A 26,399-nucleotide genomic window follows, 5' to 3' on the forward strand; every position below is an offset into this window, starting at 1 on the left:
ATCTAATTCCATAAATGTGTGATGACCTGGAACACTAATCAATGTACATTTAAAAAAAACTGCTGCACTACAAAAAAGATGTCTCTATTTAAAGGACTTCAGGTTTCTCTGTACAAAGAGAAAAATGAACAAGAGCATCAACTTCAGAAACAGACTAAAAGTGGCATGTGTCCTTAGTAAAGTACATAAAATGTAAAGCACTAACAAGGAGGGAAAATAAGTGCTTTATGTCTTAGAAGTCCACTTTTCACTGAAAGCAACAAAGTTAAAGGGAAGCAGGAACAAAGTTAAAATGGAAAACTGGCTGTATATAAGGAGAAGAAAATTCTGTGACTGAAAAGGGAAGTCATATGTGTCAGGGTCATATAAATTCATTTCAAGAAGAACAAAACAAGAGCACAAAAGAGAGACCAAAAAGAAACAATATAACTAGGAATGTCTACAGTGTGTAAATTTAGAGAATTGGGACCAAACGAAACTGCCTGAACAGCCTGAAAGTAGCAGTTAGGAAGCTTGAACAGAGCTTTATGTGAAACAGTGTAACTTCAGTGAAACACTCTGTAATTGCAGTGCTACAACAAAGATTAGATCTATGCTTAAACCTGAACTTGCACGCTTACAGGCCAAGCAGTAAACTGAAACTCAGCTCACACTGTGTATTTTACTTTTTTTAAGCACAATTGGGGAAACATACAATTTTGTCATTAGGGCTTAAAATTCTTCTGATCACACGTTTTGCAGAGAGATTCAATATTCAATAATGCAGTCAGGCATGGGCAATTAAGTATTTCTTCACCAACAGGTTTATAGCTATTAAAATGACTTTTGGTTTACAGCATCAAGACAAATTATGCGCTCACTAACCCAAGATAAGATGAAATCTGTCAGTATTGATATCCTCAGGAGATTTCACCAAGGGTCTGGAAGAAGAATCTTGACACATTGTAGTTGGGGTGACAGGTCTGGAAAGGTTTGTTACTCCTTCATCTGGATCAGCAACGATAAAACCTGTGCTAGTAAGCCATAATGCTGCAGCATAAAGTATTAGCGCCCAGGAGTTGTAGTAATGAGGTCTGGCATTTTCAATTGTCTCTGCTGTATAAAACGTACCACCTACAAGAGAAGAATTTACAGTTTCCAAGGATGTGATTTATTTTCAGTTACAATAATTTCTCATTCTTAGATAGCTGAGATTCATCATCTTATTGAAATGATGTTTACTGTATTTTGTCTTTTTCTAAAAAGCATGCAATATTGAAATTCAGGATAATGAGGACACTTTATACAGACAGAATGCAATACAATTATCTCATCCTTTTTTAAACCATAGAAATCTAAAACAAACAAAAAAACAAACAAATACTATTTTCCTACCAGTGAAAACTGTTCTCAAAAGCAGTCATTATCTTTTGATAGGTACACAAATATGTGCCCTATTCACTGTATAATTTACATCCTCAAGTTAGCTAGGATATTGTGACATGTATTTGCAAAGGATCCATGAAAATACAATTCATTTGCCTTCCTACCTTCAGCAGGTAATTGAGATGCATATTCTGAAGGCAAAGTTAAGAGAGCAAAGTCCTGGAGTGCAGCAAGCCAGAGCTTGCTCAGGGTTCCCAGATCTGCCTGAACTAGTTCCAGGAGCCCGCTGACTGAAGATCCTGTCTCTCTGTAGCTTTCTTCTGTAGAGCTGGCAATTTTCAAAGAGTGATTGTGTGCATCGCTTAGATTTTTCTGCTTTTCAACTGCAACTATGTAAACCTGTTTAAATATTTGGAGGAAAAGAGAAAGATTCACAAACTCTGGAAATACTTGGAAAGCTACCATGATCACAAACACAGCTGCTTGTTTAGCAGGCCTATGGTTTCCTAGAACTAATTCTTATGTCAAGTAGGCATGGTTAAATCAGCACTTATTTTCTAAGCCTTCAGAATTCCCTCATCCATCTAATCCTGATGCAAGCATATGGGAAAAAAAAAAAAAAAAAAAGGAAAATCTGCTAAAAACCTTAAATGCAGTTTCAGTTTATCTCCTCACTCTTAAAACTCCTAGAAAAAAAAGTATGTATTGCTTGTCAAGCTTCAGCTCCCAACTACCAAAACCTACTAGTTTTAATCACTGCAGCTAAAGAACCTATTATCCTATACCTGTGATCATGATCCTGATGATTCTAATATACCTACAATCATGAAACCATTGTAAAAATAATTGCGTAGTCTCATTTCAGTGAAATTACACATCACAACTGTAACCAACTTTTCAAACGTCTGTTATTACTCTCTGTTAACAGCAAATGATGAAAAGGACAATCTTGCATCACTTCAGACTTTGAGTGTTATCATCAAAAGGTTAGCTTCAGCCCGAGAAGGCTAATTTCCCTAGTTAATTTAGTTAATTGAACCTCTTAGCCTCTTTAGTTAATTGAAAAAGAGGTTAGAGAAGATTTCAGACCAACAGCTTAGTTGAGCCTCTGAGCAATGTCCTGGAGGGAAGCTCTCCTCCTCAGCCAGAGAGGAGACATAGGAGACCAGTTCAGCTAAGCTCAGCTTTGCTTTGTTAGTCTCCCTTTCCTGCAGGAAGGATTTCTCTGTCCTTTTCCAGGTTACTCCTAAAAATGTTAAACTCTTTAGTGTTAAGAACAAGTCTGACAGATGCACATCCTTCAATTTTTATAGTTGCAGTCAGAGAACTATGAGATGCCTGGTAGAACTTATTGAGACCAGTTTCAATCATTTTTTCATATTTTATTATGCAGGCTCAAGTGATCTCACTCAAATCTAAGTATTTAACAAACACTGCCTGTACTCCTGAAAGCTACTTTGGCGAGATCTACTTTCTTTAAGTATATGCAAACCTGTATTTGTATAATCCTATAGTTCTTTCTTTATCAAGTCCTTTAATCAATGGTTCCACTATTATTTTTCCAAAGATATCATTCATATTATACCTGTGAATTAGCAAGGGCACCTTATTTATATCTTTTCTTTTTAATACTGCAAAAACATAAATTTTATTCCAGTCTGGACTAAAATAGGACTGACTCTGATGAGGGGAAGAGGCAGGAGAAAGGCCTGTAGCGGTTTCATTGTCAGCTACTTCAGACAGGGATACTGGGAAGAGATTGAGACAACAGACATTCAGGTTTATCTGCATTTACTTCAATTTAGTTCAATATGTTCAAGAAATTTAAACGCAGCGATGATCACGCTCATAACTACACTCAGAAGCCTGCAGTATTCCCCAGTCTGCATTGGAGGGAGCCATTTCTTGGTTAAAACTTTACAAAAGTAGTGCGTCCAAAGAAAACCTTTACTTCACATGTGAAAATGACACAAATTTGGATACCACAGACTGAAACTGGGTTGTATTAACAAAGTGTTCTTTGCATGTTACATCTTTACAAATGCTATTTTGTTTTGTTATCTCAGTAATTTTAACTCTATTCCTTTATCGATTCTTATTCCACTTGCACGAAACCTGACCGAGGCTCACTCTCCCAAACTAATTTGCTTAAGAAAAAAATACCCGTAAGTGTATAACATGTCAAATTCTAGAAACAAGAAACGTGTAAGAATTTAAGTCAGGAAATAGGATCACACTTCATCTAGGCATTACATTGCTAATTCTTAATATTTAATGTCACATTTACACATATTAAAACAGGCATCCATGGGAGCTGCCAATGCCAATAAACAATGACAGGATACGATGAACACTTAAAATGGGTAGGTTCAGTGGAACGTCTCCGTAACTCTCTATACCTTCCCAATTTAAAATAGAATGTAACCAATTTAACCAGCTGTGCCATTTTCAAGATCACAAAGCATCTCTTTTATCACATTTATTTTTTAACCTAGGCAGGAATGGTATTCATGCAGTGCTTGGAGAAATCAAGGCAAAGAAAAGCACAAGCAACTATTTAATGGAGCATATTTCCTGAAAACACTCTGTCTGAAAGGTTCTCACTCCCCTAGAAAGCAAGACTATCTTTTACAGAGCATTACACTAACCTCTGCCCAAGCCTTAAGCACGGCCAGGATCTCCATAGTTGAGGTGCTTTCATTATACTGTTGACTTTGTGCTTCTTTCCCAGCCTGGGCTTTGACCAAGGAGGATACTAGCAACTGGTGAACCCTTCGAAGGTCACTAAGGTCACTTACTACCCCACTTGCTACCCAGGCACTGCACACCTAGTGTCATAAAACAGGAATAGTTAGGAAAAACAGCCAAAAAACAAGTGATTACTCCTTTCTCCAACTATAAAATGATGTGAAACACATTTCATCTCTACTCAATATATCCCAGATTACAACCAATGTTAAATGGCATTACAGTTCAGTATGCATAAGTGATAAAGCCAAAATCATTAGAGAGATGCCATAAATATTTAACAACTGAAGTATCACCTGCTACAAAGTTTCTCAAAAGATTCTAAAGTACATAAAATCTCAGATGTTACCCAATCCAGGCAACATGGTTGACATCATGTTGTGTGCATTAATGACTTAGGACTTGATGATTTATTATTCCATGTGACCTAACAAGGAAAAATAAAATTTCAGAGGGTTAACTACTTAGGAATAGTGACTTTGAACACTTGCCTGACATGCTTTTGCTGTGACATCAGGGGGCGTTTCTGGGGCAAAGGCAGGCCTAAGTGCTGCTCCAACCTAAAGAAAAGTTATAAACCATTTAATATATAATGAGTATAAGCAAGTAACCACAAGCAGACTATATTGCACTTTTCCTTTATTTTTGTCAGACTGTTTTGGTGAGATTGTTTTCTTTTGTTTACTCAGAAGATTTTGTTATCTTTGAGAGGCATCTTCAAAGGAATTTCTATTCTTTCTACACACTGAACATGAAACACAAACCTCTTCTTACCTGATGTCTTGATTTAATAAGTAGTCCTCAAGATAAAATAAAAACATTGTTCAAAACCGTGAAGGGCTTACAAGACACCTAATGAGTGACATTTCCTTAAGAATAGAGCTTTACAGAAACAAATGGCTGAGGCTGGTCAACTTGGCTAAGTGAGAGAGGGGGAGAAGAAAATTCCCATTCACCCAGCAAAGAACACTCAACCCCTACTGAGCACTTCTCCAAGATTTCAGCTGCTCTCTTGGTTAAAGGCTATTTTTGCTAAAGGCTGAAGAAAATTCCCTTGGCTGCTTTAAGTCTGAGTTTTCAGACATCATTTAACTCTGATATTCTTTGGGATGAAAATACAAAGTACTTGGTATTTTCTATGTATAGGCATATATCCTATGTATAGAATGTCCAGTGCAATGGCACCATCCTCCCTGAGACTGTCAGTATCCACAATAACAATTATTCAATACATGTGATAACTGTGTGTGCAAAAGCTACTTATTATTAAGCAGAGTTCGAAGTGTCTGTTGTTCCTAAGTACTTTTGCAACACTCCCACACTTTGAAATCAATGTTTTCTAGAAAAAAAGCACCATGTTCTGTTTAGTCTTAGCTGTATTCAAATAAGGAAGTGGGAAAAATTCTTGGGCTTCAAAAACTTTGGTTCTAAAGTTGACTAACTGAAAACATGCCTTCGAAGTGAGTTAAAATTGAAAGTAATCCCAGTTACAGTAACAACTAGCTGGAACCCAACAGCAGCACTGGATACTGCAAAAAGAAAATTTCTTTTAGTAACTGCCGCTTTACATTTTTCTAACTTATTAGCAGTGGTGCTTACATTGGCTTGGTACTGCTCCAGAATTACATGCCCTGGAAACTCAGGTTCAGGAACAGCTGCAAATTTCCGAACAACAACTAGCAACATTTGAAGTCCAGAAAGACGGAGCTGATTGCTGTGATCTGTGGCAGCCATAAAAGCCATACGTATCAAGTCAGCTAAATGCAACACCAAGAAGTCATCTGAAGAGAAATAAAAATAGTAAAAAAAAAAAAAAAAAAAAAAAAAAAAAAGGTTGTTAAATTTGAAATAGATATCATAATATATTTTATACTATTGCTCCCAATACTCTCAAAATAGGTATTTCACGTTTTGAAAGATTTCCCTTTCAGGGAAAAGATTCCCTGAAAGCAGTTTACACACACAGTGATCTCTCTTGTACCTCCTATACCAGCTGATATAGGCATCTTTCCCTTTGAATGTAAAAACTAATAAAGAAAAAAAAAATCAATAACTTTACATATAAAGCAGATAAACACAGAGAGAGAAGTATGCAGAAGTGGCACTGTGTTTCTACTGGTAATTACGCAAATTATGGAGAGATAAAAAAAATAGAAAGCTTTTTTTGTCAAAGGTCCAGATGATGAGCTGTGTTGTTGCAGGCAGGTGCCAGCAATCACTTCTGGCTGCCAATGCTTATGCAGAAACAATGTCTCATGCATATGACACACCCAGGAAAGTGAGTGCAACTGCTGTAGTGATATGCCAATATTTTGCCTAATTAAAATTGCTCTACACCTTAATAAATACACATTTCTAATCACAACATTTCAGTGGTTGCAAAGAAACAAATTTAAGAAGAAATTTCATTAAGAGAACAACATTTATTTTAAGCACACTGTGTTTTCTGTGAATGTCTTACGAAGTCTCACCCACACCTCTTGAATCACGTTGTTTTCTTTCCTGAGCCAAAGTTATGTCAAAATGAGCAGTGTCTGCATTTTCACACTGGCTGATAATTTTACAAACACACTCTGCAGCAAAAACTCTTGTAGACCAACGTGGATTACTGAAAGGGTGGGACCTCTCATCACTTGCAGAGGTTAATACAGATGCATCGTCTGCTTTAGCAGTCTCCTCTTCTTGAGTAGTATCCAGTGAAGCTACTGTATTGAAATCTATACAGGAAAAAATGAAGAGATGTATATATATAATTTTTTTTTTTTTACTGAGACTAAGAAACTACAGCAGGACTTGTAAGAAACAAGCTTTGAAGTGCTCTTTACACTCCCACTATTACTCTCTTCAGCTGTCGCATCTTAAAAACACTGCTAGAATTAAACATAAGATATAGCATGCACTGTCTGCATTTCTTAGATAGGACTTGCTGGAAAACAAGATCAACACCATGAAAGTAAGTCGAGAAGAAAGAATGCAAAGAAAGAGGAAACAAACAAACAAACCAAAAACACACCCTGCCTACATAAGTGTGATCGAAGAGAAGCTATTAGCTTTTCAAATCATTTTCCTTTTGCATACCAAGTCAAAAAAACTGTCACAATATTCAGCACAGTAATTAATTTCACCTGCTCAGAAGATTCACTATGATATAACAGGTCTACATCTTTCCTATCACTAACAGCAGAGAAGGTCTGGATACTTTTCTTGTTGGCACTCATGCAGGGCCTACAAGCTCTAATCTAGTTTGCATGTCCATTTCTGATATGCAAATAAGCTAACATAAGACCTACAAATCAACTAGAACATGAATAGGAAATTTCTTTTGTTGTTGTTGTTTGTTTGTTGTTTTCTTTTTTCACAAAATGAACACAATAAGGAAAAGGCTTTCAAAAGAGAAAAAAGTCATATTTTTTCTGAAGGAAGTTAGTTACCAGTGTTTCCACATGCAAGTGTGATATACTTCATAAATACCTAACATCCAAGAAAGAAGACTACCTCACTGACATATCGTGCTGTTGCAGGCCCTACTTTCAGTGCATTCAACTAGAGTCTCTAGCACTTACCAGCTGATGCAGCAAGAACATCTTTACACAGCTTCAGCCAAAAGGAGAGCTTTTCAACTGCCATTGAAGTCAGCATATGAGTCAGAGTCTCTTTGATATCTTGGCACAATCTTGGATCCAGTTCCTTGTCCAGCAAGCCCAGCAATGCTCCTTCCAGGCCTATTTCTCTGATGTTAACATCTGCTAAGAACAAAGCCTCTGAGTTGAGATCCCTACATCACAAACCTGCATAAATCACTACAGAGACCCCATTAAAGACTGTGCATATTGTATGTTGCAAACAGCAAGTACAGAGCCCTGGAATATTTTTGGATCGATAAAATTAATTGCTTTAATGCCTTGTCTAAAGCATCTGGGTACACAAGCTTTTCATTTCTGAACGAGCCACCACGAAGGTAATTTCACCAGAACAAAAAAAAAACAGGAATGCTACTCTGATTTTTACAACACTATCAGTGCCACAGCACCCGAGCCCCTGAAAGAGGTTCACTGATTCGCAACATAATTCTGAAGCATCTTTTAACTTGAAAGGGAAGTTGAAATTATTCTCCATGTAGGACAGAAACAGACACACAGAAATAATCAGTTAAATGAAGATGATCAATTTTTGTTTGCTAAATATTAACAATTTTAAAATCACCATTTTTACAGAATGGCTATAATCCATCTTCTCTGAAAAATTCTGAATGAGTTTGAACTGAAATTCAAAGTGAAATCAGGTGGTACCACCATCATCTCACAAAAGGACACATAAGGATGAACTAGCAAATATAATCAGGCCTCATAGCTAAAAAGAAGCAAACTCCCTCCACAACTTCAGGAAGTTTAAAATGCCAGGGACCCACCTCAGGGACTCTCCCCTTAACTGAGTCTCCAAAGAGATCAATAGAAACTTTCTTTAGCAAGTTTTGTGCACCTTCCCTCAAAGCACAGATTTTTTATCTTAAGAGGAAATTTATGTGTGAAAATAAAATTAATTATGAACCTAAGATGCAAAATCCAGTACTATGAAGCAGTAACCATAATAGCTAGTGGTTAAATAGATCCAGGTTACTCTAGAGCTACATCTAAATTTTCCGATTTGGAGACTTTTACTATCTATACTATAGGAAAAAGAGTGAAAAAAGGATTCGGTACTTCCAAATTTGGTATAATATCTTTCTGAGCTAAAGACTCTTAAAAAACAAACAGATAAACAAAAAGCCCCAAAGTTACTTTCATACCAGTAGGAGAGAGCAAAGCATGTTTAGAAATCACTAGCAATTTGCCAGATTCCTGGATCTCAAAATTCCCATGTTACCTGGAGTAAAATCTTCTCGGCTCTCTTTCACTAAAGCAACAGCATATTCTGATACCTCAGCAGCTTCTCTTTGCACGAGCTGACGCAGACAAGCTACCACCGCACGTCTCAGTAACAAGTAAGAGCTACAGAGGTTCACCTGAAACACGCAAGCGCAAAGAATAAGTTGGCTGACAAACCTTTCTAGGAGTAACTTGGTACAGCTGTTGTTTTCTGACCAATTAGTTATTAAATAATCCATGAAGTCAAGAAGCATGTAATTGATTTTTACTCAGCTTTTTTGGTTTAAGCCCCAAATGAAAGGTTTGACAACCATCATCATCAACTTTATGGTATCAGTACTTCTAATATTTTCCTCCTCAAGGTAAATTACAAAACTGGTCCAAGGCCAGATCCAACTCCCTCTGGTGTCAGCACAAAGACCCCCATTAGCTCCAATGACAGCTGAATCATGGTCTCAGTGAACAACTGTTAAGTTTACTGTTGCACTACGGGTTATACATAACAGTTTGGAAAACTCAGTGCATGAAAATATATTCATATCATCATGTGCAACTATGAAAATGCTGATGTAGCCAAGGATGAAACAGATAACCAGGCATTAGTAATTCTGAACTCCATGCACGAAAGGAAGCTTGCAAGAAAGGGCCAAAAGAACACTGCTGTTATTACTTCCAAAAAGTATTTTTACACTAAATTATGTTTTAGAGAATGTAGCAGGGAGTTACTGATGAATATGTTACATGGAGATAATTCCCATGAGCAGTTTTCAGCAAAAAGAAGTTTACGGCACCATGATTTTTTTTTTAAATCATCAGGCCAGGATCTGGCTTTTATATTAGTAAGAAGAAGAAATGCATTATCATGTTTTTTTCATTACAGGCAGAAAAACAGAAAACTCAAAAAACAACCCCCCCACAAACATTGCCTCAATATTTTTTTATTAGGGTGGAGGTATTGGATTTGCCTTTTTTTTTTTTTTTTGAGCATGGGGGAAAGGAAGGCTTTAATTCTCAGTCTATTCTGAAGGGGATCCACAGATACAATGAATCAGCTGTGTGGGCAAGTAGCATAACTACACCAATATTTATCATCGGTTTGGATTAAACAACCAAACAGATGTATAATATAGATGCATGCAACTGAGAAAGAATATCCTTGACAGCTGATTAATTCTGTACCCATAGCTATTGCCATCAAAACTAAGATAGAGCTGAGTGCCTGCTGCAGCAAAAACTTTCAGTTAGATCATGCTCCTCATTCATCAGTGATAGGTCAATATATGTTAGTCAAAATGAGATTCCAAATACCAAGTCAAGGACATAGAGAGCAAGTGCCACGGAATTTCAGCTTTGATACATTAATAGAACTAAGCTGTGCCTTCTGAATTTTTATACATGCACGTGAATCTGCAAGACTTAGAATTATACATTTCACACACACAAGGATGCGCTCTCTGCATAACACTGTAGAAAACCTGACTCAGTCAGTATATCTGCAAGATACTTTAAGGGAATTTTAAAAACAGCCAGTAAGGCTTTTAATGTAACACCTATTCAAGCAGGCTACACATTCTCCTGCAGGTCGGACATGCATAAATTGCATGCTCATTTTTAATAGGGGAAAACCAGAGGACCGCATTCAGGCTACTGGAAAATACATGATACACGTTTCATTTCTCATTCTCCCACACTTAAACTAGGGGACAGGAACAAGAAACAAACACAAAATGCAAGCATCACATACAAACTTAAACAAACAAGTAGTTCCCTTCTTCAATGCACATGTCGAAATCAAAACTGATGTCACAAATGATATATATGCGTGCCAGCTGCAGAAAGTTAGGAAGGGTCTGGTTAGAATGAGAATCAAATGAATGTCACTTCACATGCTTAAAAGAATTTACATGAAAAATGGTTAAAAAGAAGAGATAAAAGTTGAGGGAAAAAACAAAAAAAAAAAAACAAAAAAAACCAACACTGCAAAGTGCTGAAGTTTTTAGGATTAACAAGGCACGGGGACCTACCAACACAGAATTATCCAACAAGATCTCCTGCACAAAAACAAATGACAAACCAGTCATGACAAAACCAAAATATAAATACCACAGTGATACCAACCACACAAGGAGACTATTAAATGTAAATTCAGTGTATATAAAATTCAGAATCTTATCTCAAACAAACCAAAAATCTGATTTGCTTAGTTCAATTGTCTTATATTTAACATCAAATATTTTTAAGCTGCAAGCCCCTAAAATGAGAACTTAAAATAAACAGTATCAACAAGACAACAGTTTAGTGTAGTCATAGACAATATATAGAGTACTGTTTTTCAAAAATGTCTTTAATGTCTTGCAGACAGAAACTAAAGGATTCACCACATTGTAAACTTACACAGATAAATGTTTAGAAGTCTGCATTCATAGAAATTAGCTTTAGAGTTCATATTAGACACAAGTGAAAGCCTCTGATTTCTATTCTTCTGGTGCCAAGAGTTTAATTGACAGACAGGTTGACCACTACTCTGTGGGGGAAAAAAAAAAAAAAAAAAAAAAAAAACCCACAAGACCCAACTGACAAAAAAGGAATACTGTAAGAACCTGAAGAATGGAGCCTACATAGTAACAGGCACATGTAAGCATCTATATAAATATATGGAACCAGGGAGGCTGTCTACACAGTCAGACTTTTACTTAAAAGTACTAACATAGCATATGAAGAGTCCAAAAACCTTGGGGACCTGAGCCAAATCATGCTGGAAGGCAGGTACAAGTGGCACACTACTGCCTGCAGCAGGGTTAGCTTGCCTCATTTCAGATTTACAAAGAGCATTCTAAAAGCAAGTTCAAAGCTGTAGATATTTTCCAGAAACCTCTGGGAGAAATGGAAAGAGGACTTGCATCAAAAAAAACCGGGCACATTTGCATTGAAGTTTTTATCTCACTCGTATGGAAAGACGTCAAGCTCCAAAGATTCCTGTTTTCCTTAAACAAAGAACATAGGGGTGAATACTAAAAGGACTTGGTATCTAGCTTTCAAATGCATTTCCTCCTAAAATTTCAAGGTGCCTTATGCAAAGGACAGTCGCACCTTGTGAAACTGCAGATGCTGACACTGAGTTTTTTGAAAGCAGAGGTCTGCCTGAGCCACGATCTTCTCACTGGCCTGCAAAGCACACACTCAGAGCTTATTCATCGGCGACACTCCTGAGTGATGTATTGACGCTTACGGAATTGAAAGCATCTGAAACACCTTCCTTAGTTCTGTAACAAGCTGGGCAGAATTAGAGGAGCTCATCCATGTGAGGCTGCTAACTTTGACAGGATAGAGGTGAGCATGCACACACCCAAGCCATGAACCATGCTTCTCTTTAATTTAGTAATTTCATCATTATTATAATAATAAAGTACATAAGTATGTTATGAAATACTTTGACTTTTAAAAATGATAAAAATCTCTAATATCCTATAGACAAAAGACCTTGTCAAGACTTGCTGTTTATTAACTACTTGTAACAAGTTAGAGAAATCACACTGCACATGGAAACAAAGTGTAATCTCCAGGGAACTACAGTGATCCAAATGCTAATGTAACGACTGAGCAAAAGGGTGAGTCATACCATCTGTGGTGATTAAATCAATGTATGGAAAACTTTCTGTTACCGTAAGATAAAATCATGTCTGGAACATGGTAAAAGGAAGAAGACTCCAGCCAAGTTCTTCCACAACTAATCTGCGCATGTCTTCCACAATGTGTGGCGTGAGCTTCTCTTTTGATATTTCCTGGCTTGGTCAGTCAATTTAACAGGAAAATTGAATTAAGAAAAAGGGAAGGAACCTGAACTCTCTAAAATCAGTATGTTGCTACTATTGATATTCAGGTGCTACCCAGGTAAATCTGTGCAAAAGAATTGTATCAAGACAGACTTGACAGTCTTTCTCAGACCTTCTCGGAAAGGCAGTCTTTCTCCCCTCCCTGATTTGTGAGGAGAATGAACAGTCATCATTAAAAATAAACAAACAAACTAGCCACACAATTATGTGTTGATGAACAGGAGCTAGCACAAGACCAAGTTACTTTGAAAACAAACCCTATTTTTCAAGGCCTATTATTTACAGCAGCGCCAGATATTTTTATACTGACTAAGAAGTCGGTACATTGAAGCGTTCACAATTAAAATTGGAAAGTCAGAGGTGTTTTCCCCCACTATTTAATACAAAACAAAAAAAACCAACAAAAACAAAACAAAAAAAACCCACCACACACAACCAAAAAATGAAAATCAGGAATTTGCAGACTTTTTAAATCAATCTTTCCAGTTGAGATATAAAAGCAGTGGAGGAAAATACTGGCCATTAAAATAGCTCCCCTACACCAGAATTAGTTTCACTAAAAATTTGTCTACCTTTTTTAAATGTCTCTGGATGAAATATTTTCATATACAAGAGATCAGTAAACATATACTCACACACAGGCAGCTTACAAGGCTAGACAAGTTGACGTGTCGAGGAGCAAACATGTGAAGCTGCTGAAGGCAAGAGATGGCTTGAGCCTGGACAAGGCAGTCAGGATTATCTTGCATCACTGCACAGCCCAGAAGACAAGAAGTTCTTAAGGCTGAAACTGTTTTACTGCTGCCTATATCCCGATGGAAACAAACAAACAGAACAAAACAAATAAAACCTTTGTAGCATAAATTTTCTTTCTAAATCTAAGAGCCCCCCCAGTTTCCCCTTGCCCCAAGTCAGCCATATCTCATCCTCTTAAAGGCTACTACACTGCCAGTGTCTGCATTGTACTCTGATATCAATACACAAAGGTCATACTGCTCTGTGAAAATTTCAGTATCCAGGTATCTAAAGTTTAATTTAGACGCATGATTTCAGGTGGCCACATATTAAATGTCTATATCATTAATCAAACATACATTGGTTCCTAACTCTTGAAATATAACTTTTGTTTTCAGGATAAAAATAAAAACTGACTGGCCAAATGAGGGTTTGGGGAACTTGTTTAAACAACAAGGAAAAAGATTTCAAAAAGAAAGGCTTTTTTTGAAAAGTAGCGGTCATGCCATCTTGACTGCACGAACTCATGTCCCATAACCTGGTTTAGAAGAAGGGCACACATGAACACACATTTATTTTAAAATTTCAATTATACATTCAGACAACATTTAGTAATTTTGTTTCTAAATCTAAAAAAACCCCAATACTGCTGTATAATACTGTACCTTGCAACTCGGGGCCCAAGGCAGTAATAAGTGCATTTAAACAGCGACCCAGACTTTGATGAACTTCAGTGTAAGCAGGAGGCACAGTCAACAACAACATGAGAACCAGGGATAAGGTAGGTTCCACGTGCATATGGAACAAGGGACCTGCTAAATCTACGATCAGTGACAGGGAATGTAGCGCCCAAGCCTGTAAAATAAGAGAAGCAGCCAAAGAAATAGAATATTTCTCAAAGAAATAGAACATACACAGAATCATTTAAATCATTTAAAATTTGCTAACTCAAATAGAACTCAGCAAGTAAAACCAAGAGCCTGAGATTCCAAAGAGACATACACAGAACTGTAGAGAAGATGGCGCTTGATAAGTCATTTTAAGAAGTCGTCTAGGTTCTGCAATAAGAGAACTATTCTAATCTTGACCCTGTTGATTTCCAGAAAAAGGAATAGTGTAGGAGTATTCTTCAAATACTGTTCCTAAAATTTCTTATATTTCCATGTGAAAGGACAATAGAACAGCAAAAATATGAGTGGCTGAAGCAACCTTTTATTTTAGAACTGTAATGTATTTAATTTTTCACCAGTACCCATGCCAAAGACACAGTAGATAAAGCTTAGAAAAAAAATCCTTTAATTAAGATTTAAACAAATACATGAACTATACTCAATGTCTGTTAAAGCTTCTCTTATACATAACAGTTTCAGGCAAGGAGAAATCATTTGAATTACTCTTCAAAACATCTTGCTTCATTCAGGGAACCACTGACCAAGTTCTACAGCATTCAGACTATAAACCACTGTTATTTACTGGCAGGCAGATTTTGAGCTGAGGCTGCGCTTTCCAGTAAAGAGATGCTGCTCCAGCCATCGACCGTGAGTTATGGCTAAAAGGTTATGAAGTGTTATTTTTAGAGGAAAGAACAGCTTTTAATCCTGAAAACAAAGTTTACAGATAACTTGTAATATAACACTTTGAGATAAGTAATGGCTACCTGTACATCAGGAGAAGTACTGTCCTGAGATAAGGTATAAAGGATTCCAACACATGCATTCAGGTGCTGAGTGGAACCTATTCCTCCGAGGTACCTGTACAGACATCCCAAAGCCAAAGAATGACCTGTTCTTGATACCACATCCCTAGCTGATTTTAGCCTATGAGTTATAATGAAAAAAAGAAGAAAAAAAAGAAAAAAAAATGTTAGTGTAATCAACAATATTGGTACTGTGCAATAAGCATATTTATAAATGGAATTTCTGGTATGTGATGAACAAAATACTTTATTAGACATTCCTATATTGTCAAAAATACAGTTTCATTTATCATCACTGAAAGAAACACGAACATATATTTAAAAGACATAGCTAGAACAGCAGCCACTTTAATTTATTCAAATGTCTATGTGCTTACTTAAACAGTCTTCTTAAACAGAAGCCAAAGCATGATCTACATGCAAAAGTCTGGCAGGGCTTTTTCATGTTAATTTAACTGACAAAAATTCATCAAAGAAACTACCTTTTATGACCTTTCTTAAAATTGTTATAATTCTGGCAATCAGGTAGATTACCCAAGCATTTTTATAAACTGATTGCTTTATTTTTTGAACTTACTTGTCAAAACTAACTTGTGCTAATCCAGCAGTGAAGGCACTGTCAGAAACCACCTGTGCCAGCCTGGCCAAACACTCTGCAGCAGCACATCTCAACAGCGGGTTATTGCTTTCCAAGGCACCCATTACTAACGTCAGGGCAGATCTTCTAACTTCTTCTGGACCTAAATTTCCCTTGCAGCTAGCCAAGTGCTAAAAACAGATATTGAACAGCAAGACAGTGCAATAGTCAGGATATTTTTTCATTCACTTATACAGAACTCTAAAACCTGCAGAAGGAATTTGATTTTTGCCCCCTTTTATCTGAAGAATGTCTCTGCTTTCATATTTCAAAATCTCCAAACATTGAATAACTCTAGATGAATGGATATTATTTCAGAACCTTATAATACCAGCATTATGGTTTAAAAAAAAAAAAAAAAAAAAAAAAAAAAAAAAGAGATAGAGATAGATTGTGGTAACAGTAGTAGCAGTAGTAGACAATAAACCAAGACCTCAATTCAGGAGGTAATATCAAGGAGAAACCCAATGAAAATAGAATAATGTCACAAACAAAAGTTCCAGTCAGAAAAAAACAGCATGAGCAAGACCTAGAGCAGTCACCTGAACTGCATGTTAAACATGCTACAGATGCAAATACATCTAGTGCTATACAGAGGCACCCAGTGCCTCCTAGGATTATTGCTCAGGTGTGAAGCCCTGCAAACCTGCCTGCAAAGCCTTCAAGGTGAGCTCCAATCCAGGCACTCAGCAGGCATCCTTATAGGGAACAGGGCTACCAAACTTCACAGATAACACCCTCCTTGTTTAGATATCTTAAAACCATACTCGGGTGCAGCAGTGCTGGAACACCAGGGTTCTGGAGCTGCGAGCAAGGAACACCCCAGTATGTAGAATCTAAAAGCAATGCTCGCACTACACAGAAAAAATGGCACTCCAACGCAGTAAATTAACTACAATATAACATTAAAACATCACAAAGAGCAATCTGGTTCTCTCCTCTCTATACTTTAAAATCCTCTTTTGGTAATGGAAAGTGCATTACATAGGCCAGCAATTGGACAATACTGTTTTCAAATTCAGGGCATTACGGCAACATTTGCAGTATTTTGTTCTACTTAATTGAATTTCAAGCTTTGTTTTATCACAAGAGCCCCTCCGTTTTAGAGGCAGACAATAGGTGTGCAGAGACTTAAGTGATATCTGAATATGGCCTTGAGTGTCATTGACAAATTAAGCGTATGCATCAAAAATAAAATAGTAAGATGAAGTTATTTCAGATAACTAGAATTTCCATATTCAAGTGTCTCTGAATGCCACTTGAAAGTCAACTATAGTGAGGCACCAAAAAGAGTACTTTTCTCCTGCAATATAAAGCCAAAATGGGATTAGGGGAGGGATAAAAAAAACCACAACAAAAAGCTCTTCTGTTAGGAAAACATTTTAATCTTAGTCTGAAGACAACCAAAGAGGGGAAGGGTGAAAACTACAGGTGAGCAAAATGAAAAAAAGAATAAAATATCAGGCTAAAGCAAGAAGTGGTAAATAATTATGAGATTACTTTAAAAGAAATCATTGCTTTTATTTCAGAATCAGCCTTTTATGGAGAGTAAGGCAGACCGCACAGGAGCGTGAGAGTTCAGAGCACGAAGGAGCAGAGCACAGCGAGCACATGAGTGAGGGGCAGGAGATATACCTTTAAGGAAGTAGAAAAGGCTGACACAACGTTTAGTTGCACTATTTGTTGCCGTGATCCTTTTGTTTGTTTTATAGAATCCAACAACTGTTCCAACACCTGAAGTCTTAAAATAAAAAACAGAACAAAACAAAATTAAAAACAGAGAAACTAATCAAGCTTTTTGCCCTGTATTAAAACACACAACAAAGCCCAGATATTACAGAAACAGAGGTGGAACAAATACATTATCCTAAGGCTCAAGCATATTCCTTCATTCCTTGTCTAACCCTCTCTTTTTTTTGGTATTCCATAGTAGAACAGGTTACGTTATGAATATACACTGATACTCTTTTAGCAATTACAAATACACTGATAATCTTTTAGCATGTCCAAATCCCCAACAGTTGAAGCTACTCCTTTACCTCTGAGATTCTGCTACATGGGAAAATATAACTCCAAACAGACGAGTTGCTGCACTGATCACAGACAACATGGGAGGTAGAGGTTTAGGCACTGAATCCCCTTTTGCAGCTTTCTCATAAACTGAGTAAGGGTCATATTCCAGGCTGCCTCCAGCTATGTTGTTACCTAAGAGGAGCTGTAAGAGGGATTAAAAAAAAAAATAGTTTGACCAAGTCTAAACAAACACTAGCCCAAATAATGAGAATTGTATGAAAATATAGACCAGAAAGTACCTGCTCTTCAATAAATCGGTGGTCAGTCTCCTGCAGTAAGGGGCCAAGCAGAAGGAGATCGTTCTCATGACAAAGAGGTGGAAGCAAAAATGTAGAGGCATCAATCTGGCTATCTGGAACAGTCAAGTCAGCCACTAGCTCTTTTAGAACAACAGAGAAGCTTCCTTTAAATTAAACAGGAAAATATTCACAATTTTCAGTTAGTTATTTGCCCTGTGCAAATTTGTTGCTTAAAAAGGACATTTAAACTAAAATTGCGACATCCATCTAACATTATTCTAAGGTCCTCGACTAAGGTCTTCAAAGTTAACTGGAAAAGAACACTCTCTCCTTGCAAGGAACCAGTGAAGCATCATGGCAAGTTAAGCAAAGAAAGGAAATACAGCAATCAAGAAGCTGAAAATCAGTCGCATTTACCTTTACATAATGCCATATGTAAATGCCAATTATGGCATAAGGCCATAAAACTCTTAATGATCTCAGTGGAAGGCGGGCAGGTACAAGGAGAACCATATTTCAACTATAAATTTTCTGAAAATTTTGCTGTGGAATGTATTACATAACCACACAGGAATACTTGTGCCTGGCAAGTAGGTGTAATTTAAACATTCACTAGTTTGGTAACTATCTGAAAGCTGTACAATATATTCTCTTATCTCAGAAGTCTGCAAGCAGCGAAGAAACCTAAGGAATTTACTGTAGATTACAAGATGATAATTTGCACTGGTACTTCAAACTTTCATGTATTTTTGTACATAAAATGTCACAGTTAAACAAATATCATCATGCAGAACAATAATATTAGGCATTCAAAATCAGACTATTTTAGGCTATTAAAATAATGATCTTGAATAGCGATCTGCAGCAATCTTTAAAGTGGGGATCATATTCTAGTCCTGAGTGAGGTCTGGCTTTATTTGAAAAGGTTTTAAGTTCCACCATCCGCCCGCCTATCCCCTACCCCCCTCTTCCTTTCTGCCTCCTTCAGCCTCTCTTCCCTGAAGGCTTCTTTTGCCTCTGTTCCTAAACTTCCGTCTCTTGCTTCTTTTAACTTCCATTAAAAATTAACCAGCATATCATTTTTTTTCCAAATTGCTCAACTTAAACCTATATATTAAAGATTAACACTATAAAATATATTACAGATGCACAGACGTTATAGCACAGACATTACAGCAATAGTTGAATAGCAAATACACATTGTTTTTTAATGACTTATTATAAATTACAAAGCAAAACTAAAATTTGAAAAATCTTCCTTTTGTGAAAACAGCTTTCCAAATCAGACCTGAGAGAGATACTCAGCAACTTTTAACCAGACTAATGTAAACCAAATAAAGGTTTATTTCAGTTCCACAGCATGGCCCACTTGGCCATCATCAATACTTCAAATAGTATTAGCCCAGTGCAAAGCGGTTCAGAATTTTGAGCCAGAGTCCTAACTATTCATCTTTGTCTCGCTAAGAAAACAAACCCAGTGCTTCAGTGGAACAGAGAGCACAAAGAGCTAAGGAATGAAAAGTCCCCTAATGAGTTGGCTGCCAAAAACATTAATTTCAGATCACAGAAAATGGCAACAATCTAATGAACAACATTCAAACTACTGAAATTTCTTCTGTGAAACTTCTCATATTGGATATTATAACTAAATTTTTATATTAACTCAGAAAATAAATGGCTTTGCCTCACAAACATAAGCACATAGTCATTCAAAACTAACAATACATAAGAAAATGATTAAGCATATGAATCATCATCCTAGAAGCATGACCAATTTACTCCAGCTTGAAAAGTTCATGCTTTTCACCAACTAAGTTCCAAAGACTGAACACTTCCCTATGACAAAAAAATAGCGTTACAACATGTTTAATATTTTTCACTGATCCATGAATAAAAACTGATATATATCCTCATATTTGACATTGCTAAAATCACGTGAAAAATTAGCTACTACTCACTGATGCTCACCAGCATAAGCCTTCATATTTCAGCTGTTTGAACAGATACTGATTTTGCTGATAACAGAAAATACTAGAAAATAATCACAGTGGTAGAAAGAGAGCAGGAAAGGACCAAGCAGAAAGTAAGCAAGTCCTAAGATCATGGATGTAAGAAATCTAAAGGTTAAGAGGCTTGGAGCTATGAAAAAGAGAAACTGCTTCCTACTGTTTATATTGTTGGGTATTTTGATTTGTTCCCCTTGTACTCAAGGGGAACTGTCTTTGTACATTCCCTGCAAATACTTAATACTGTCCTAGTATTTGACTCCATCATCAATATTCTCAAAAAGGAACCTGCAGGTTGCAAGCCTCTGGTTAGTTATCTTGATCAAAATAAAGGAAAAAAAAAGAAGCCAAGAATTTGTAAAATTTGTAAAAGTTTCTCATTGTCTTTGGCTGAGCCATGAAAAACATGCTCAACTGTACAGCACAAGAATGCACCTACTATTCTTCTTAGTGATCATGATTAAAATCAGATACCAAAAAAATCATCATGGGTTCCATAATCATATTGTTTTCTTCATATAACTTATTTTAAAAAAATCCTAATATTTACAATGACATTCAAATTCTTCATGAAGTTGTCTTATTGGAAAGAAAAGAAAGCTATGCCTTCTAAGCTTTACCTTAAAAGCTTGTTTAGCTTTTAGGTACAATGCATAGTTACATGGTTAAATATACGAAGGACCTTGAAAATAAACTTTGTGTGTGTGTGTGTGTGTATATATATATATATTTATATATATTCGCATTCCTTCCCATTTCACAGTGCTGCATTGCAAATGGATGAACAACTCCCGCTACATTTCTGAAAGAGAATTTACTTTTAAGTTATTCTACAGGTCCTCAAGACATGAGCTTTCAAGATTATTTACAAAGCTTTCAGTACTTGAAGCATTTGAAGGCCTTTTCTTTTAATGGCTTCAAATTACAACACCTTCAGCTAGGACACAGATCTCTCAAGACTCAGACATAACAGGTCACATTGTACAATACTGTCCAATTTTCATTATAGTTACAGTACATGCAAAAATCCCAAACAAACAAAAAGCTCAAAAAAACCACCCAGCCCCAGGTACTTGTATTCTATAAAAACTTGTTCCAGTAATAAAAGAACAAAAGAAGTAATAACTCCTTTTGTGAAGGATGGAGGTCTCATTTTTGGTCTTCTAAATTCACCTCACAATTGAATATGATAGACCATCCTTCAAGTGTTACATTCAGACTTGAATACAAGCTTTAAGGCAAAGAATTCAGGGATTTGCTCCTGTGAAGATCCGTTCAGCTGTTACCACTAGATGGAGCAGACTGTGCAAGTATTTCCTCCATGATAACGAGGACACAGTCAATTCAGCGGCAGGATGGGCAAGAGTCTCTCAGGACAGAGAGAATCCACTCCTAGTTCCCTTTTTTTCAGTCTAATGTTTCATGGCAAACTAAATTCATGTGACAACGTTAAAATGACAAAAGTATTTAATGTTTAAGTTCATAGATTAGTCTAACTGTAGTGCATCACTGATTAGATGGATTTCAAATATGTTTGGCTACAAAAAACAGTGTATTTTAAGATTTTTTCTGAAATTTTGCTAATAATTTTTTCTGAGATTTTGGCTTTCAAATTTTGGATTCAGTAGTAAAAAAGAATGGTATCAAAGTAAGTCAATTCTTCAAATAAGTTATAATTTCAAGATTGTCTATTTTCAAGTTTTAACTAAAATCAGAAAAATATCTGAATTTTTAATAAGAGAGAGGAAAAAGGGAGGGGGCAGGAAAGCACACGGATTTCACTGTGATTTAATCAAATCTAAATAGAGGGAATACAACTTACATATTATAAAAGGAGAAATAAATCCTGCTAGCTTAAAAGATACTGAATGAAAATTTACAAATGAGCTCATGGTATTTTTAGTGAACATATATTTGTAAGAAAATGCATACCTTCATAAGTCTTTGGAGGTAATACTGCCAGTAATTCATAAAGTTTATGTCTGTAAACCGTTGATGATGTTTTTAAAGAATTTCCATATAATTTATATATTGAAGAAAGCCTTACGATATAAAAAACACATCATAGAGGTTAGAAAGAAATTAAGTACTATTGAACATTCTGGTTTCACCTGTACCAAACTCTACTGAATACCTAAAAACTGTGCTTATTATAACTACAGTTCTGATTTACATTACTGATAGCAGAAACAAACAAAAAATTATATTCATATCCTCTGATAGAACCTCTCCTTTGTCCATTCCCAGCCTTTATTTTTATTTAATACTGAAGAAATAAATAACCTTTTTGATTGCATTAGGCTGGATTAATATTTATTAAAATTACCTTTTTGTAGATACATCTCTGAGTTTATAGCCCAAATATATTAAATCACTACACATTCTAAAGTGAGGTAAAGTTTAAAAAAAGACCATCTATAAAACTTTACATACCAGCATACTCTTGAACTGTGTTTCTTTTATTTTATAAAAACCAATGACACATGCATTCATTTGATTAATATTATATATAACATTATTTTGCTTCTTTAACCAAATATACCATTAAAGACATTCACTTATCAAAAGCACAACATAATTTCTTCTCCAGTTTCCTAACATTACACCGAAATCTTCAGGACACAGTACTACAGCAACTGAAGACTACAGCAAGTTCAGTTATAGAGCTGAATTCCATAATTACTGTACTTTGAATAGTTCTTCAGACAATTCACTAAATTAAAAATACTGGACTGTTCTATAGCTTTTTCCAGAATCCCATTTAACATTTTGATATACTTACTGAATCAATAAATCAACAGCACTTGGGAGAGGAGGGAGAAGTCTCTGAACAACTTCATCTGTAAGCAGACCAGCACAGTGGGAAACAAGGCTCTTGATAGCTAAGAAAGGAATTGGATTTTAACTCAGTTTGAATTAGATGATGGGAGACAGTGGAAAATTACACCATTACTTCACTAATCATTTAGAATGGAAGAAAAAAAAATCATTTTGACACATAACTTAAGAAACTATTGAATGAAAATCTTATTTACTGATTATATGTTTTGGTGTCTCAGTTTGCATGTTAGTACTTTGACTTCCAACTGCATACAGGAATTGCAAACATTTCTTGCTGTGTTACTAGTTGACTTATGCGAGATAAGTCCATGTATTCAGGGGCTGGGGGGAAGAGGTATGGTAGCTAGATGACTTGGGATGACTAGACGACCTGCCACTTAACTTGCTAGTTTTTCCTTTGAATTTAGCTTAACTACTGTGCTACAAGAAACAATTCATTTGCACTCTATTTTTTTCTTATTATTTATAAAAAACAAACTTGAGTTGGTATTTGAAAATTCACATAGAGAATATACAGTTGTATTATCAAAAATGACAAACATTTAAAAAATAACTGTTTAGAGGTTATTTTAAAAACATAAGTACTGTTTAATTCTAAACTGTCAAATAGATTTTAGTACTTAGAGAAGGATGATCACTATCCTGGAGCATTTATTCCTGCTACGCTCAGGACCATTTAGCACACCAGAGTATATGTAAGTATTTGCAGATTACTTGAATAGTCTCTTGGAAACCCAAACTGGAAATTTCACAATTAAAAATTGTGCAATTTCACAATGAAAATATTTCACAATGAAAAACTGCAACTTACTAGGCAGTAGTAGCAGACAAGCAGACAGTACTGTTAACTGTCTGACATTCACAAACATCTCATTATATTTTCTACCTGATTCTTCTCAGTCTGGCAAAAGTGTTTGATTCATCCACTAACTGTATTCTGTTTATAGAAAATCAGCTATTAGGAAGCCGCATTTATCTACCAAATGCAGTAGACTCTAAAAACAACAGGCCACACCGTAGTTTAGGCCCTCAGATACTAGTGTGATATGTATGTTAAACACAAAAAAGGGAAACATCCTTCCTAATACCACCTACAGATTAGAAATCAACTGATTAGAAAAGAAAAAAAAAATCTTCAATGATGCATTATTTCTTTATTTTTACAAAAAAAATATGCATGCACACACAAACACATATACACACACATCTCTTCTATCACACCCTCTATCCCCAACACACATCAACATGAAATATCCTTGTTCTTTCAGAAGGAAAAGAAAAAGCGTAACCAAATACTAAGAGTATTCAGAGGAAGACACAGCAAATCCCTCTTACCACAGAGAGCGCCAGCACGGCCTTCCAGCGTTACTTGCCATGTAAATGAATCTCCTCGAGTCTTCTCTGTTTCTAGATCTTTAGGAGATGATGGAAAGATGCACTTCCACAGCAACAGTATTCTGGGCAGATGGTGTTGGACAACAGCAGGACCTTTAAGTATTGAGAGCTGACATGTCAATGTGAGAATTCATATAATTAAAATGTTCACTTTAATTCTCTTCCGTGTTCACAAAACTATTACTGCTTTGACAATCAAAACTTCAGATAAGCATGTCAACAAAGTTTTATGCTACTTTCCCAGCCTGTTCATATAAAATTTCTCAGTTATTTATTGCTTTGGTATTCCATTTTCATACATAATTATGTACCCACTGAAAGGCTTAACTGTATGTCACCCAGGTAACTGCAATCTCTGCCTTATTGTGCTTAGACCCAGGACAGCACCAGCATAAAAACGATCTAATAAGCAGCAGTGGTGTTCAGAAAAGCAAACATGCGATAATTTTGTGTACAGCGTATATTCTAACCACTCGTTTCTCCTGATTTAGAGAGAAGTAACAGCTGAAAATGTGAAAGATGGCTTAAAATATGATCAAAATAGATAAAAATTAATTTGCCATGAGTAATTTAGAGAAAGTAATTTACAGAAAGAATCAGAAAGTTCAGAAATATTTCAAGTGTCTGACAAGAGGGAAATATACTCTCATTCTTATTTCATATTCAATTCACTGTGGCTCCACCCAACCACTGTTTTTTCAGACATTACTCCCCATGACTTAACAGAAAATTTCAAAGTAATGACATTTTTATTTCAGAAAGTTTTTCATTCTTTCCAATTATTATTTTAGAATTATTTTGCAATAGTAAGTTGAATGAAACACCATAAAAATCAAGTCAGAGACAGAAGACAAAACAGCTTAGTTTAAGTAAAAACTGTAGAAATCTATTACCTAACGTCATGAGGGCAGCTATCAGCATCCATCCTGCCTGTGTTCGCTGCAGTGAAATGCGACTGTTCTGAGAAGCAGAACACAGCAGATCCTCTGCTACTGTCATGATGACCTTCAAAGTGAAAACAAACAACAAAGCAAAGCATATGAGCATCTTAGGAACTACATCTAGAAATCAAATACAGCTTAAAATTAAAATGATTCAGTTCGTGGCTACTTCCAGACTAAGTTACAGACAAATGCCCTCCAATTTCTTGTTTCAACGAAAAACGTCATGCCTTCAGCACCTTAACCACCACACAACTAACAAATTTTCCAGGAAGACCCAAATGCATCTTGGGCAGACTTACACAAGTTGAAAAGCAGTTTGGCATCATTTAAAAGCAATAAACCTAAAAGCTATCTCTAACCTGTCCCTTATTCTCAGAAAATCACTTCTCAGTTAGAAGATTTGATGATAACGTAGAACAAGGAACTGCAGTGGAGAAAACAAACATTCTTTTACTTAAAAACAAAAAAACCCCAACACCCTCTTATACAGAAGAAAGCATATACACACTAATGCTCCAAGGCCTTTGGAAGGTGTTACAATCACACAGTCACGCAAGAGGAGCTCAGTGATATCATACCATGCAAGAAGAAAAAAATTACAAAATTGCGACAAAGAAATGATCAAGAATTTGATAAAACGTGAAAGACGTGCCAACTTCTTCCAACACCGTATCTACCTGTGACTCAATCTCAGGAACGACAGACAAAGTCAGACGCAGTTCATGAAAACAATCCAGAGAACACCCATCAGATGCCTAACAAAGTCAGCAAATTAAGCTTGTTTTCCCTGGAAGCTATGGAAAAGGAGATGGCATTGGTAAAACTGGAAAAAGAAAAAAACTTGGCTTGTTGAAAGACTTGGGAAGAGAGAAAATTGTTTGCTGCTAAGTGTGAAGAGATCAAAGCAGTCATTTCCTGGACTGTGGCATCACAGGTAGAGACCAAAAATGCCTTTCAGTCAAAGTAAGGAATAAAAAAGTTTCTAAAAGCACTTTCTCTGGCCTCACTACTACAGGCCAGCC

General features: G+C 36.1%; 1 protein-coding gene across 3 annotated transcripts in view; it reads right to left on the reverse strand.

The window, feature by feature from the left end:
- The window catches only part of HEATR5A (HEAT repeat containing 5A), a 52,008-nt gene that overhangs the window by 12,283 nt on the left and 13,326 nt on the right, over nucleotides 1–26,399 (reverse strand). Inside the window, exons 10-29 of one of the 3 annotated variants that reach the window (XM_088529289.1) lie at nucleotides 25,327–25,438; nucleotides 24,374–24,526; nucleotides 22,980–23,079; nucleotides 22,130–22,239; nucleotides 18,192–18,355; nucleotides 17,919–18,094; nucleotides 17,515–17,620; nucleotides 15,820–16,010; nucleotides 15,204–15,363; nucleotides 14,212–14,401; nucleotides 13,447–13,616; nucleotides 11,003–11,029; nucleotides 8,977–9,115; nucleotides 7,677–7,856; nucleotides 6,591–6,830; nucleotides 5,713–5,894; nucleotides 4,605–4,673; nucleotides 4,014–4,193; nucleotides 1,530–1,764; nucleotides 865–1,113 (exon numbers count right to left, since the gene is read on the reverse strand). In XM_088529289.1, the coding sequence (XP_088385415.1) occupies nucleotides 865–1,113; nucleotides 1,530–1,764; nucleotides 4,014–4,193; nucleotides 4,605–4,673; nucleotides 5,713–5,894; nucleotides 6,591–6,830; nucleotides 7,677–7,856; nucleotides 8,977–9,115; nucleotides 11,003–11,029; nucleotides 13,447–13,616; nucleotides 14,212–14,401; nucleotides 15,204–15,363; nucleotides 15,820–16,010; nucleotides 17,515–17,620; nucleotides 17,919–18,094; nucleotides 18,192–18,355; nucleotides 22,130–22,239; nucleotides 22,980–23,079; nucleotides 24,374–24,526; nucleotides 25,327–25,438 (3,133 nt within the window). Of the gene's footprint in view, nucleotides 1–864; nucleotides 1,114–1,529; nucleotides 1,765–4,013; nucleotides 4,194–4,604; nucleotides 4,674–5,712; nucleotides 5,895–6,590; nucleotides 6,831–7,676; nucleotides 7,860–8,976; nucleotides 9,116–11,002; nucleotides 11,030–13,446; nucleotides 13,617–14,211; nucleotides 14,402–15,203; nucleotides 15,364–15,819; nucleotides 16,011–17,514; nucleotides 17,621–17,918; nucleotides 18,095–18,191; nucleotides 18,356–22,129; nucleotides 22,240–22,979; nucleotides 23,080–24,373; nucleotides 24,527–25,326; nucleotides 25,439–26,399 lie in introns of all 3 variants that reach the window. The other 2 variants (XM_088529287.1, XM_088529288.1) reach the window with 2 other exon arrangements.

The sequence above is a fragment of the Tinamus guttatus genome, unplaced genomic scaffold (genome assembly GCF_059628265.1).
Source record: "Tinamus guttatus ecotype Peru unplaced genomic scaffold, ASM5962826v1 Tinamus_guttatus_pri_ptg000327l, whole genome shotgun sequence".
Classification (NCBI taxonomy): domain Eukaryota; kingdom Metazoa; phylum Chordata; class Aves; order Tinamiformes; family Tinamidae; genus Tinamus; species Tinamus guttatus.